Here is a 14,665-nt window from a genome sequence, read left to right on the forward strand (position 1 = left end):
TGTATCTCTTGAACTGCTAATGTGCGTGGCGGATGTCTGGCCGGCCAAAGTTCTGTTAGCAAGGATGGACATCGAGGTACCAACTGTGAGTGTGCTGCACACCACAAACGCAGGTACCTGTCGACGTCTGCAACGCCATGTAGCTGGCGATTGGGAAGAGAGAAGGAACGTGCTACTGCTTTTCACCTCCGGACAACGCGAATGACCCAGAAGACGTCGCAGCTCGTTTGCGCAGCAGCCTGCTATACTGCCGCGGACGGGGAATGGTCACCCTGCCTACGGAATAGATGCAGCAAGTGCACAGCCTGCCAGTACGATGACGGTTCTTCAGCCCGAGCCGATCGCTACGTTGCCTCGTCGCCAAAAGGTTGCCAAACGGCTGCCACGACTGCTTCTGCCACGACTTTTTCTGCCACGACTTATGCTGCCCCGGCTTCTACTGCCACGACTTTTACTGTCAGGACTGCTGCTTCCGCCGCCAAAGATGGCCATCGACGTCCGCTTGTGCAGTATACCGTTGCCGCTACGCTGCTGCTACCTATCTGGTAGACATTCCATCCTCCTTCCACCAGCCTGCTTCCAGGCCCGTTCCCTGGGCCTTCCCCGCCCCAGGGTCGAAACGAAACCTGCCACCCGCCAACCCTGATGTCGGTCGGGAGCCGCGGACGAGGGTGAGCGAGCGGCAAGTGTGGTTCGACAGCTTCAGCCGCTCCAAGACATGCCATTTGAGGAATGGTCTCGAAAGCTGGACGGCTCGCTACTGAAGTAGCATGTGGCCCTGCCTGGGCCTCGTTGGACGGATGGAGGGGCAGAGGAGCACACACGAGCGTCGCCCCACTGTTCAAGCCCCTTCTAACCCTCCCCCCCTTCCCTTCTCTAGTGCTGAAGAATCCTCTTGCGACTCGCGGACAAGGCATGAAAAGCAAATGCGACGCCCCCCCCCCCCCCCCCCCTCCCCCAGTCGCGCCGCGATCCACGAGCAAGTGGTGCCGTACCGACAAAGTGGGAGCAGCTAGCTAGGCTGTGCCGGTTGCTTGTGTCAGCGCCGACGATACGATTCGAGCACACTCTTTCGACGTTGAACGACAACTGATATTCTTCCCTCCAAAGTCCATCCCTCCTTCACCCTCGGCTCGGACCTGATCTCGACCACTGTTCTCTTCGTCGGGAACGACCTCATCTCCCTCTCCATCTCTCTCATCGGACGAGCCATCCCGTCTCGGCCTCGACCTCTGCTCGGCTGCTGCCCTGCCCTGAAGCTATCCTTTTGCTCCATCGTCGGTGAGCTCGGTCCGGGTTGGAGTGCCCTCGGTGCTGCCAAGATCCTCGCATGTTGCGGGTCGGTTCCTGCCTGAAAGCCTAAATTCCGGCCCCCGAAAGGCAGCGACGACGGCTGGTTGGAGAATGGACCATCGCTCCAGATACCCGAGATAAAATTGTTCGTCCTTCGTTCGGTCTCAACACCGATCGGCTCCGCGACCACCAGCGACCCGACCCCGCCTTGCTACGAGGCCCCTCGACCGCCCCGGCCCAAGGAAGACGCTCGAAGAGAGCAGGCTGCAGATAGGCAGAGAGAGTCGCTCTCCTCTTGGCAAAATCTTGCCGCCAGCCAGACCAGGCCAGGGCGGCGCGCTTCGGATAAGCGTCGTGGCCACCCACGCCGCCCCCCGAAGCACCAACATGTCCGCCCATGGCCATCCGTCCCCGAACCCTCAGTCCGGCACCAAGAGGCCACGGCCGGACGCGTTCGTGGACGATGACTTGGCCCGTCGAAACGCCGATCGCGGGAGCAGCCCCCTCGACCGCCAGAGCCACACCATGCACAAGGCGAACCAGAGCAGCACCTTTCGCAACGTGAGCGCGTGCAACCGTTGCCGGCTGCGAAAAAACCGATGCGACCAAAAGCTGCCGAGCTGCGCCAGTTGCGCCAAGGCCGGTGTCGCCTGCGTCGGCTACGATCCCATCACGAAAAAGGAAATTCCTCGGAGGTCCGTCCGAATCGTGCCCCATGATGATGCTGATGATGATGGTGCATGCTGCCACATTTCATGGAGCCTGCAGGGCTGACCTGCCGTCGCAGTTACGTCTTCTACCTCGAAACACGCATCGAGCAGCTCGAGAGCCTCCTCTGCGCCAACAACATTTCCTTCCCGCCCGCCGACAACCTCGAGCTCTGCTCCCGCCCTGTCGTCGACATGGACACCCCTCGTGCGCGTTCCCTCGTCGACGGCGGGGACTGGCCGCCGTCGCAACCTGCCGCCGTCGCGAGGTCGTCTCAGCCGCTCGCCCAGCCGCTCGCCCTCGAGTCGCTCAAGGCCAAAAAGGCCGGCCGGATCCCCGCCATGGCCAACATCGTCGGCCAGCCCAAGCCGAGATCCCTCGCCTCCGCATCCGGCGTCTCCTTTGCGCGCGTCGTCCTCGCCGCCGTGCAGCACTCGGTCCCCGACCAGGGATCCGGCCCCGATCGACCGGGCCAGCCCTACGCTGGAAACGGCACGTCGATGCGCGACTCCTTCTTCGGCCTGCACGCGAAGCCCAAGATCGAACCGGCCCCCTTTCCGGACAAGGATGTCGGCCTGCGGCTCGCCACCCTCTACTTTGAGCACGCGAACCCCCAGATCCCCATCCTCCACCGAGGCGAGTTCATGAAGGTCTTCGAGCACGCCTACGCGAATGCCGGCCGGGACCTGGCCGCTCGCGAGCTCTACCTGCTCAACATGGTCTTCGCCATCGGCAGCGGCGTCATCGTCGGCGAGCCGGTCAAGACGGAGCACGCCGACGCCGACGCCGGCAACCCCGCTCTGCATCAGGCCAAGAGTCAGAGCCAGCCGGAAGGGTACCACGCGAGCGCCATCGTCCACCTCGAGTCGTGCCTGAGTTTCAGCGCCGGCGGCTTGGAAGTCCTCCAGGCCGTCCTGCTGCTCGCCAACTTCGCCCTCCTCCGACCCGTGCCTCCCGGGCTCTGGTACGTGCAGCCGTTCCGTCCACCGTCTCGCGCTGGCGTCTGCGCGGCCGGCTGGGAAAGGAATCATGACCGGTGCTGACCCCCCTTCTCTCTCGCGCAGGTACATCACTGGCGTCGCCGTCCGCTTGGCCGTCGATCTCGGCCTTCACCACGAGGACGGAACGGATGTCGAGGCATCGTCCGGCGCCGAGGCCGCCGCTCAGGATCGCGGCCGGCGACTCTGGACCCGCGACATGCGACGCCGTCTCTGGTGGTGCACCTACTCCTTCGACCGACTCGTCAGCACCTGCGTCGGGCGGCCGTTTGGCATCAGCGACCAGGTCATCACCACCGAGCTGCCCTCGCTGCTCGACGACGCGTACATCACGCCCGCCGGCTTCCTGGACCCGCCCGAGCCGGAGCAGAACCCGAGCTGCAAGCACGTCGCCCACCACTACTTCCGACTGCGCATGCTCCAGTCCGAGATGCTGCAGGTGCTGCAGTACAACCAGGCCCAGCTCGTGCGAGCCGGCGGCAACCAGCGGCGACAGTACCCCGAGATGCACACCCACCTCCCGTCGCCCTTCCTCGTCCACTTCGACTCCTTCCGGTCCTGGCGAGTCGACATCGACCGGCGGCTGTACCAGTGGCGGGCCAATGCGCCGACGCGCGTCGAGACGGGCGTCGCCTTCTCGACCGAGTTCCTCGAGCTCAACTACTGGCAGGCCATCATCATGCTCTACCGCCAGAGCCTGAGCGTGCCTACCATGTTCGAGGGGGAGTACAACACGTCGGACGAGGTCAACAGCCCGACGGCCTTCACCGCCGAGCTGCAGGGAGACGAGGACGCCATCTACCTCAAGGTGGCCGAGGCGGGCCAGAAGATTCTGCGCATCTACCGCCAGCTCCACCTCAGCGGCCTCGTGAGCTACACGTACCTGTCGACGCATCATCTCTTCATGGCCGGCATCTCGTACCTGTACGCCATCTGGCACTCGCCCATGGTGCGCTCACGTTTAGTAAGACCCCCTCCCCGCGCCCACCCCGGCTCGGTCCCCGCCGACGGGTGGGAGAGAAGCTTCGTGGCTGACGAGGACGGCAGACGATGGACGAGGTCGACTTCACCGTCCTGGCCGCGAAATCCGTCTTCACCGACATGATAGACAAGTGCCCGCCCGCCGAGACGTGCCGCGATGCCTTTGACCGAACGGCCAAGGCGACGATCAAGATGGCCAGCTCCAGCGGCGGCTTCGGCGCCGCGGCCCAGCAGCCGAGGCGGCAGCGACGCGAGGTGACGAGTTGGGCGGCGGCGACGCCAGACGTGACGGCGCTGAAAGCTCCCTCCCGCCACCGACACCACCCGTCGGACCACGCCTCGTTCTCCTTCGACATCATGATACCGGATAGCCTTTCGTCGCCGAGCCTGTCGGCCACGGGCGACCTGTACTCGCCACCGCCGGGCCAGTCCAAGGCCTTCAACGCGGACACGTTCATGCCGCACCCGCGCTCCCACGGCGGACCGAGCCCCGACGATCGGACGACGAGCCAGGATGGGGCGTCGTCCATTGACCCGGCGCTCGTGCCGTCGCCTGCGTCGTCTCGACGGACGGCGCCGCTGGAGTCGCGCGAGTCGGCCGCCGCCATGGTCGGCTCCAAGTATGCGATGCAAGGCACGACCGACTACCCTGACGCCCAGGCCATGGACTTTCTGCATACCATCGGCGCCGCGCGCAACGGCGAGGTGAACGGCATGGACCAGGCCCAGCTCGACCTCGGCTTCGGCATCAACTGGGAAGGGATGCACAACGACTACGGCGAGGGCCCGCACGTGAGCCCCTTCGACGCCTTCTTCTTCGGCGGCCAACAGGGCGGCGGCGGAAGCTGACGGGTGTATATGCGGCCAACACGAGCAAAGAAAGGATAAGAGATGGCAGAAATAGAAACTTCTCGGGGCGACCGGCGCCTTCTTGTGCGCAACTCGGCTGCCTCTGCCGGACGAGGTGGAGAGGAATGAACGTGGACGGCCGCGGTCCGACGCCAGATCGGACGGCCGATGTACACTATATTGCATACCGATGGCGGCGGAGTACAGGAGCGGGATCCTATAGCCATCCACATCATGGCCTGAAGCGCAAGCTCCGTCGGGCGATGGCGTGATACGGGCGAGCGACTGGCGTGGCATTTCCTGGCATTTGGCGTGGCTATGTATAATGACCCTTTGTGGCAAGGAAAATAAAAAGCATGAACGATACGGTACCACTCGCACCGTTCATCGCCTCGTCGCGCTCACTGCCAGTGGTGGATTTGCGGTTCCTCCCTTGTTCAGCCAAGATGACATGTTCGGGTGACGGACGGTAGGGGGAGGGAGCCCCTGAATGATGGTCACCGGCATCATCACTTGGCGCATTCAGCATCGCGCGGGGGCATGTTCGGGTGATGATGGATCCCGCTGGAGGTTCTGTCACCGACGCGAAACGGTCAGAAGGCCGTGCCTAGTTTCCGCTGCCGGAGCGACGGTTGCGTCTCCGCCGGTCCTCGCGCGGGACCCGGTCGTTGGCGCCGGCAGCGTCGCGGTACCGCTTCTCGTCAACACGCCGGCGTCGGCTGCCATGTCTGCGACTCCTCCGCATCGCCGGCGGCGGCGAGGCTCTGTGCTCCTCGGTGACTATCACCTCGTCGTCGGCAATATCGTCCCGCGCGCCGCTCACCTGCGGCTCTGGCCCCGGCACCTGTGACGACACCCGTGGCGCCTCCACGATGATAGGACCGCGAGCTCCATCCCGGCCACCGCCGCCATCGCCGCCGCCATCGCTTTTTTCACCGATGTTGGGCACACGTCTCACCTCGGATATCTCAGCGCTGTTGCGTCGTCGTCGGTGACGGCGGCGGCGACGCCGTTGTGGTTGATGGTGGTGTTGGGGCCGATGTCTGTCGTGCCCAGTTTCTACCTCAGCATCGACCATCGTGGCGCGGGGGCTATGTCGTAGGCTGATGGCCTTGTAGAGGAGAGATAAGATGCCGAGGACGGCGATGACGGAGCCGAGGACGATGGCGACAACGACTCCAGGTGTGGGAGAGTTGTCGAGCGAGCCATACTGGGCGGGGATGACGACGAAGCTCGCCGTTGGCTCCGCCACCTTTGAGCTCGGGCTCGGGCTCGAGTTCGGACTGGCCATGGTAATTTGGCGAGCCGTTAGCATCGGCATCTTTGCTTGATGTTCCGTTTGGAAAGTTGTGTTACGTTGTGCTGCCAGTCGTTTCGTGTCTGCTTGTAGTTGTACTTGGGTTCTGCTGCTTTTGGCCTCCGTTCTGAACCGAACCCGAGAGCGTTGTTGTTTTTGAAGATATATGACTGGACTGACCAGTGAGTTTCCCGTGAAGGGACGAAAAAATAACAATCACCCCCTGGCATGCGTGGCGGTTCTCTGTCGTACATGCTGCTTCCGTATGTTATCTCCAGCACCCAGTAATACCTCTCTGCATGCCGCAACAGGACGGTGGCAAGGTATCCATGTGCTAAGTACTACGAGCCAATAGGTGCATATTTTCATCCCATAAATATCCCCTTGTATCTGTAGAGATACAACTGTCTCCGCCTCTCCCAGCCCAATACCGCAGGGGGGCCGATGCTGCCCAAAGCGCGACCTGGTCATCACCTTGGACTCGGCGAAGCAATGATGGAGGGGATCAAAGTCCGGGGTGTCTGCGACGGCCGCCTGATCGACACGCAATCGGTTACAGTGAAATAGGCGCACCGCATCGCAAGCCTGCTTCTAATGGCATGGCCACATTCCGTCACCGGACCCAACCACCGGCTCGGACGGTCCTCCGGAGCCGGCCTGGCTGGTGACCCACTCGGCATCTCCACCCTCGCCGAAGCGGAGCGGATGAATAAACAACTCCAGATTATAACAGTGGTTTCTATGCCGTCATAGTTTGCTCGGGAACCGCTGCCGTATCGATTCCGCTACGATTTACTGCACTCACAACGTGACGGTTGCAGGGGAAAATACAAAGAAAATCACTAGCCACCAGACCGATTGCTCGATGCCACTCTCTTGCCGTCACCAACACTGTTGCACATGAGGTATAATCCAATCCGCTCTGCTCGGTGCTATTTTCTGGACACTCCCTGACAACGCCATATGTTCGTCGCATATTCCGCCGCTTCGGCACCTGAATCCTTGGCTTTCCCTGACGAGCGGTCTGGTTCGCTTGCGACTCGCTGGGCGCGCGGTTAGTCAATCTTGGAGCCAATATCCCACGTCCCTTCTTCTTCCTTCTGGCATCACTATCCGCTCGTTTGAATCTTGTTATTGACTCTCGAATATCCCGATGCCTGGAACCCCGTCATCACAAATAGCTCCCCCGTCGAATCGCTCGTCATGAACAGCCTCTTGCCGTCCGGCTCCAGCGCCAAACCAACGGGCCGGAAGCACATTCGAGGGCACTGCGTCTCGTCCGCGTTCCACATGATCTTCTCTTCGGCATCCTGGCTATCCTTGGCCTTCACGGGGAAGCCGTCGGCAAATGTCACGCGGCTGAGGCGATACCCTTTTGGGGGTTGTCGGTTCCTGTCTCGTCAGTGACGCTTCTCCGACACCACGGACGCAAGGCAATCGCGTAGTTACCAGCTTCCGTGCATCGAAACATAGGCAGCCGACCCGTCCTCCTGAAACTCGACATCTAGCGGCGCGAGGTGCGACTCAAACGTAATGTACGGCGACACCGTTTCCTCTTGGCAATACGTGTCCGTGTAGTTGCTCGGCATCTGGTCGCCGACCATCTGCTTGCCAATGGCCGCACCGCCGGGGTAATTTTCAACGTTGGAGCTGTCGAAAATGGCCACGCAGGCGGGGTATCCGTAGTTCTTTCCATAGACGTCGCTGTCGGCGTCGTCGGGGCGCCCGTGGAAATTGAGCTCCTCGCCGGGGTTCGTGTTGTGAATGTCTTTGCCCCCGCGCTTCATGTTATCAATCGAGTTTTCGACTGACCACTGCCCATGCAAGTCAGCCCTGTCCCGATAAAGCGTCAAGGCAAAGGCTAAGGCCGTCGTTGGCCCAAGCGCAGATGGGGGGAAATAAAAGGGTCCAGTACTATGTTGCCCGTCGACGGGTCATCGGCAACGCCGACGCTGTTTCGAAGTCCCCATCCCAAGACGGCACCGTTCGAGTAGGGGATGGGACCGTAGCCTTCGAGAAGTTCGCTGATCCTAAACGTCCGGATCTGGCTGCGGGCCGAGCCGATATCCGTCGTTTCCACGTCAATGTTTCCGTCCGAACCGCGCGACACCAGCAAAAGGTCGGGGTTGTGCCGCGGGATGAGTAGCGTTCGTGTGGCGTGTCCGCCTTGGTCCATGCCTGTGACGACCTTGCTGCCGGAACCGACCTCGCCGGTGATGGCATCATACGGGTACGCGTAGACGTCGGTCGAGGACGAGGCAAAGAGGACGGTGCCATCGGCCGAGAGCGCGATGCCGTGGTTGAGCTTGATGAAAATTAACCTCTGTTTCACGCAATGAACATGTTGGAGTGCACTACGCTGGCGTCGTCGATTAGCTGAGACGTCTCCTTCACGCAGACGTCGACTCCGTCGCCGTCGTCCAGCACGACCCTCCGCACGCCCTTGCCTCCCTGTTCGACCACCAGCAGGTTGCCGGCCGAATCTGTGACAACCCCCCGGGGTCGCGACAGGTCGTTCAGCAGGACCTTGTGCTCAAGGCCGGCGATGGCGACGGGACTTGACAATGGCTTCTTGTCGTCGCAGCGGGAGGCAGCTGTTACCACGGCTGCCAGTAGCGCAAATCGCAGCGGCAACCGCAGCACCGTGCATCGGCTCATCATAGTCAGGCAGCCGGCGATGGGTGCGTTGATTGTGACTTGCGACGATGGTATTACTGCGGAGAGGAAAAGCCGAAGTGAGAAGCGATATGGGGGAAAGGTATGAGACAATGCCAAACGGAGACTTGGACGGTCCGGGCCTAGGCTTTTTAAGTCGTCATTGTTTAATTCAGAAGGCGCCATCGACCCCTTCTCTCCTCTTGGTAGGTGTATTACCGTATTCTGCAGTCCGTCCGCACTAAGCAATCGTTCCTTCTCAAGCCGATCCCATTCCACCCGTCGCGGCAGGTGCCAGCCATCGCGGCGCCCCAATTCGGCAACCACGTTCGGCAACCGTCACTTCCTCAACTTACCACTCCAAGTTCCGGCGCCTCAACTTTTATCACATATCCCGACGTCGCATTCCATCTCCCTCCTCTCCTACTCGCCCTTTGTTTCCGTCATGGCCCCCCTCGCAGGTTCCATGACTGGAAGGTAGCGTTGGACCCTTATCGAACCAAAGCGCCACGCGTTCGCTGCGCGTCCGTCGATGACGTATCTCAATATCCCGTATCAATCAAGGCGACGTGGGAAACTGGTCATGAATGCAAACATCCACACCTTCACACGATGCAACTAAAGAGTCAGCATAATCTAGCCGTGGACTTTACTCATGCCTGTGCAAGCATCGCCATGCGTTCCCACTGACCAAGATTGCAACACGTACCAACCCCACCAAGCCCGGGCTGCTAATAAAACAGGTTGGGCACGTTGTCTACCTACGCAAGGTGCTTGGGAGGGCCGAAAGTATTCTCATCATGTACCCTATTTGGTGACCCCGTCCGTCAGAAGCACTTCACTTTCGACGGAAATGATCAAAATACGGACGAGTTGGCAAATGGCGCGAGAGCGTATGGTTGAACAACATGTGGAATTATTTGTGGCGTAGGGTATCGTAACAGCTGAGACCAGGGGCTGGCCAGCAAGAAACTATCAGCAACCACTTTGTGTCTTCCGTCTAACCATCATCGTATATTGGAGGCTCAGAGCTCTTCAAGGGGCGACGTTGAGAGTTCACTCGAGCTAAAACCACGCCTGTCAGGCTTCGCGGAAATACTCGCCGAAAGGACGCAACAAGGAGAGAACATGGTTCGGGTTCGTTTGGAGCAAACACCAGCTGACAGGCAGAGAATTCAAATGTCGTGGCTGCCACCATCATCAGTCGCCTGCGTGGAAATGCGGCCTCCGATGCACGACATGGAGGTAGCAGCGTAGCCGAGTTACCATCTTTGCGGGATCGGCGGAAGCGCTCGGGTCGGCGGAGGCGCGGGAGGCGGCCCTTCGTTTAGCTGAGACAGGCTCCTACGATTCAGGTTCTCCTTCGATTCCCAATCTGATTGAAGAGAGCCGTCGGTTGTCGGCGACGGCAATGGGGGCAGCGGCTTGTTCGGCTGTGCGACCGGTGCCGAAGCGGCAACAACCGGTTGGTACATGTCGCAAATGTGACCTGGCCTCTCCACCGCCGTTGGCCTCATGCTGGCTCTTCGGCCATCCTCGACGGATCCGCGCCGAGATCGGCTGGGCGGCACGAGGGAGTGTCTGTACCTTGACCTCTCATCATCCTTGGGAGTTGGCAAGGGTGGTGTCGGTGGCGCGTCCCAGCCGTTGCAGTACCGCCCGTGGGGTGTGATGGTTAAATGCTTCTTCGGCACTGCACCTTTGCTCCTTCGCAGCGCACCGATGGCGGAGAGTCGGTGCGCCGTCATGGCGGTGCAAACGTACCCATCGTGCGTCGCATTCGACACGACACTAGACGTCCGGGATAAGGCATCGCTATGCAACGTTTCCTTGCTGCGCGATTCCGAGAGCAGCGACGGATGGCCGTCCATCTTCCGAGGCGATGGCTGCCTTGATGTCCTGTGGCTGGTTGTTGGTCGTTCCGGCACGGATTCTCGCCACGAAGGCTGGTCCGAAACCATGGACAAGGGCCGGGCAGTGGCCATGACCGTCGGAGGCTGGCCCCCCATCAACCGTGGTGTCGGCCCACGCTCCGCTTCTCGAGGGGGTGAGCAGTCCCCTGCCATCGGCAACTTTGCGTACGAGAATCGTCGACTCGACGAATGCGGAACGCTAAAGTTTGGCGTCGGCAATAGGCCGAGCGTGATCCCGTCACCGTGCGGACTGGCAACGCAACCCGCAGAGGGCCGACGGTTGCCGATGGGGAAATCCACATTCGCATCGACGAAAGGAACCGTAACCTGCGAAGACTGTCGGCGAATGGCAATGTCGGATGCGTTCGGTCTCGGCCTTGCCACCATGTCGGCGAGGTCCACGGCGCGAGCTGTCGACTCCTCCTCCTCCTCCTGCGATGCAAAACTACCACGCGTCGGCGATGAATCTGGAGACGAACCAGTGGAGGTGACAACGGTACGCTGGCCGGATGAGATGTAGGACAATCGCTGGGAACATTCGCGGAGACTGTCGAGCCGACGCTCGTCTTGCGAGACGACACTGTCGGTGGTGGAACCATCGTCGAGAGATGGATCGCGGGGCGCGTCTGAGCTGGCGGCTCTCGCCGCTCCGGCTGTGCTTGGCGTGTTGAGGGTCGTCTCTTCGGGCCCGGTCCTACCGAAACGAGATGGGTCTCTCACGACGAGCGTCCGTTGGCTCGGCTGCTCCCTGACGAGCCGCGAGCCGCCTTCGACCTTTGGCATGCCCGTCTCGGACAGATTCTTCTTTCCGCCCTGCTTCTGGATTTCCTCCCGCAGGGCTGATATCCAAGCTTCCATGGCATTGGCAGATTCGAAGACCATGAGCAGGTTGGAAGCAGTTCGTCTCTCCGTTCGAAAGGGTAGCTTGGAGAGGAAGGACCGCGGCTCCGAACCCGACGCGCCATTCGTGCCGGCCACGGACGAGACATGGACGACCCAGTGCCGTCCCGGGATCGCGTCGGTTGCGAATGCTGCGGACGAGGGCCCGAGCCGAAGGACTTTTTCAGGACAGCGATCAAAGTGGCCGTCGTCGGCGTACTGGAGGACGTATCCGGAATGGACGAGAATGTAAATTTTGGCCGTCCACTCCAGGCCTTCGGCAGACACCACTGCGTTGCGGGAGCTCTTGATGCCGTCGCCTTGAAAGTCATTCTGATCACCGGCAGCACGCCACACTTCCTCTTGTTGAGAACTGGCCCCTTGCTTCTCGCTCCATCGCAAGATGGAATCCGGCGACATCGTCGCCGCTGGCAAGGTTATATGGCGGCTGGATTGGACGAATGCCTCGGACAGGGGTAACGCCGACCACTTTGCGACACCCTCCCGTGACGATTTGGTTGTTTTCGGCGTCGCTGGCCATCTCCTCGTTGTCGAGTGGCCATGACGTGCCACCTGATCGGGCTCGGGGGCATCGGAGGGAACGGGCAGTTGTTGGTGTGCTGCGGTCGAGGCAAGAGCGGCGTTGGGGTTTGCTCGATAAGCGGTCACAACAGCAGTCCGGCTGCTCGCAGATCCGGGGAGGGAACTGATATCATTCTCCTTGGCGGCCTTGGAGCGTCCAAAGATGCCCCTCAGCCCGAGCCTCGATTTGCGAAGGCCGACTTTGCCTTGGTGTTTCCCGTTGGCGTCATGAGAAGCACGCTGATCTACACTAGCCGTGACATGCTCGGTAGTCATGTCGTGAGAGGCGGACTGGCTCATGTCGTTGGCACTGACAGGGGGGGAAAGCAACCCCCCGATTCGAATAGGCTGGCGTGTCGGACCAGGCAGTCAGGGCCATGCGAGACGGATCGATGGTCGTCCTTTCGCTATGAAATGCGTCCAAGGCGGCGGCAGGCCCTCGACAGGACGAGAAATGGACCTTCGCGGGCGTAGTAGACAAGTACAGACGGCATGTGATGGACAATGCGTTGCGTGCTGGCACAGCTCAAGGTAAGGCTGGAGCGAGGGGCAGGAATGCGGGAAGCCGTCGTTGGACCTGGTTGCTAGGTCTCGTCTTGTTGCGTCAACTCGAACAAGTGAGAGTGGAGGGAAAAGAGGATCCAAACGTCTCACGTCTCCAAGAAAATAGGTCACACGTGGCTGTGGATTTGTTTTGCCGATAATATGTCCTTGCTCGATGCGAGATATTCGAGGCAGGAACAGGCGGCAACAGACAGGATGGTGCTTCCTCGGCGGAGCGAGATGAAGCTGGGAAGGAAAGTCAAGAGGCCCAAGAACGGAGGCAAGGATTCTGAGACCTGCTACGGGCGCCTATGCGTATCCATATATGTAAAGATACGTTTACTCGTACGAGAATTATGCCATGATACCTGGACTCCTTGGTGAGTACGGAGTACGGCGTGGTTATTGAGAAATTAACAAACATGCTATGCTGCCCGACAGCACTCTCATGGACGTACACCAGGTACAGGTACATGGACACCTCTGGTCCCGTTGGTGGAACGGGGCGTCACGAACTAACGTTCCCGTACCCACTACGAGTGCCTGCACGACAAGTACAAGTACAGATGATGTACACTTCCTGTACTCTGCACACTGTACTCTGCACAAGTGCATGTATGATATTGTCCTTATGGAGTACCAATAGTATATTAGTTGTACGTACAATGCGTGTAGGAAGTATTTCTGTATATACAGTAGACTCGGTACCACAGTGTACTCCAATCTCAGTACAGATAGGGGTGCGATACGACTTCAGTGCTGTAAAGTGCAGCACGCATATTTCCTGTCAGCTTGGTCGCCTGTTTGCTTGGACCGTGCAGCCAACCGCTACCTACAGTACAATGCCAGCAAGCACCGTTGAAGCATACCGTTGCAGACTCCTAGCCTACTAGTATCACCAGTTGTAAGCAGTGTTGTCTGTTGGCGAACCGAACAGTAATACGGGGTTCAGGACCTCCAACTCATGTTCACCCAACGGAGTAGTGCAACGCACTTCAAGCAAGCAAGTACAATGAATACTTGCCTAGTACGGAGCAGGTACAGCATGTGTACATGCGCATGTGCAAACACCAGAACGGGGAAAGCTGCCGCCAGGTGGGGACTGGAGATTTTGGTTCATATTCAATACAAGTACAAAGTACACGTACTTACTTGGCTGTACTGTAATTAGGTGTACAACTATGTTGTAGACGTGCGGCGCACTGCGTGTGCTGGCAGAACACGACAAAACGATCGCAGAGAAACAAGTAGTACAGGCAAGAACTTGCCTGCGAGGCCGCAGACCGCAGAATTCCCTTCGTCCGTGCTCTTGCCAAGGGCAGACAGACGGGAGCACGACAGGAGCAACCGGTACTACTTCGGCGCTCTGGCCAGGCTGGACTCACTCCGTACCAAGGTTCTCTGGCATATACCGACTGGTACCTACTAGGTACAGTATGTGCTCGTTGAGCACGGTGTACCCAGGTTAGTGGTTCTAGCACAATCAGTACCTGGCATCACCAGTCATAGCATCCACTGCCCCCAGTGTGTTCCCAGCGCTCGTACCTGAGTGGCGTCGGTGACAACAGGCAACTTCATCGGCGCCATTGTGTCATCCGCGAGTGCCACGCCATTAAATGACAGCCAATATCCGTCCGTCACATGCACGTTCTCTACGCGAGCATTACTGTAGAGCATTCGTTCTACTTGCCACGGTATCGCGCTCATGCGTGTGCATAACGCTTCCACACCCTCGTTAGGTCGCAGCTGCTGGTCATGGCTACGCAGGGCTACCCGACTCACTCCTTTCCCCCAATGTAGACGTGGAGGAGCAGGCGAGGGTTACGTGTATATGACCACAAAAGTATTCCCTCAAAATCTCGTGCGTGTGCTCCCTGCTTCCGGCACGGTGCAGGCCTACATGTACATGAGACGAACGTTTCGATCGTTTCTTTTTCAAGTCTAATAACGCAGCCGACTACTCCGTA

At 59.8% G+C, this 14,665-nt stretch overlaps 5 protein-coding genes across 5 annotated transcripts; 2 read left to right on the forward strand and 3 right to left on the reverse strand.

The window, feature by feature from the left end:
• Positions 1–1,680: 1,680 nt before the first annotated feature.
• DCS_00538 (uncharacterized protein) lies at positions 1,681–2,067 on the forward strand (the record flags this gene model as incomplete). Its single annotated transcript, XM_040797877.1, has 1 exon — positions 1,681–2,067. The coding sequence occupies one exon, from the start codon at positions 1,681–1,683 to the stop codon at positions 2,065–2,067; it is 387 nt and encodes a 128-aa protein (XP_040658760.1).
• A 963-nt stretch (positions 2,068–3,030) lies between these two features.
• DCS_00539 (uncharacterized protein) lies at positions 3,031–4,829 on the forward strand (the record flags this gene model as incomplete). The annotated part of the gene is made up of 2 exons (XM_040797878.1): positions 3,031–3,948; positions 4,047–4,829. 2 exons carry the CDS (start codon positions 3,031–3,033, stop codon positions 4,827–4,829), a joined length of 1,701 nt encoding a protein of 566 aa, XP_040658761.1.
• A 607-nt stretch (positions 4,830–5,436) lies between these two features.
• DCS_00540 (uncharacterized protein) lies at positions 5,437–6,120 on the reverse strand (the record flags this gene model as incomplete). The annotated part of the gene is made up of 1 exon (XM_040797879.1): positions 5,437–6,120. The coding sequence occupies one exon, from the start codon at positions 6,118–6,120 to the stop codon at positions 5,437–5,439; it is 684 nt and encodes a 227-aa protein (XP_040658762.1).
• Positions 6,121–7,235: 1,115 nt separating this feature from the next.
• On the reverse strand, positions 7,236–8,787 carry DCS_00541 (NHL repeat-containing protein; the record flags this gene model as incomplete). The annotated part of the gene is made up of 4 exons (XM_040797880.1): positions 7,236–7,518; positions 7,576–7,940; positions 8,042–8,431; positions 8,485–8,787. 4 exons carry the CDS (start codon positions 8,785–8,787, stop codon positions 7,236–7,238), a joined length of 1,341 nt encoding a protein of 446 aa, XP_040658763.1.
• A 1,256-nt stretch (positions 8,788–10,043) lies between these two features.
• DCS_00542 (uncharacterized protein) lies at positions 10,044–12,455 on the reverse strand (the record flags this gene model as incomplete). Its single annotated transcript, XM_040797881.1, has 1 exon — positions 10,044–12,455. One exon carries the CDS (start codon positions 12,453–12,455, stop codon positions 10,044–10,046), a length of 2,412 nt encoding a protein of 803 aa, XP_040658764.1.
• Positions 12,456–14,665: the final 2,210 nt, after the last annotated feature.

The sequence above is a fragment of the Drechmeria coniospora genome, chromosome 01 (genome assembly GCF_001625195.1).
Source record: "Drechmeria coniospora strain ARSEF 6962 chromosome 01, whole genome shotgun sequence".
NCBI classification, from domain to species: domain Eukaryota; kingdom Fungi; phylum Ascomycota; class Sordariomycetes; order Hypocreales; family Ophiocordycipitaceae; genus Drechmeria; species Drechmeria coniospora.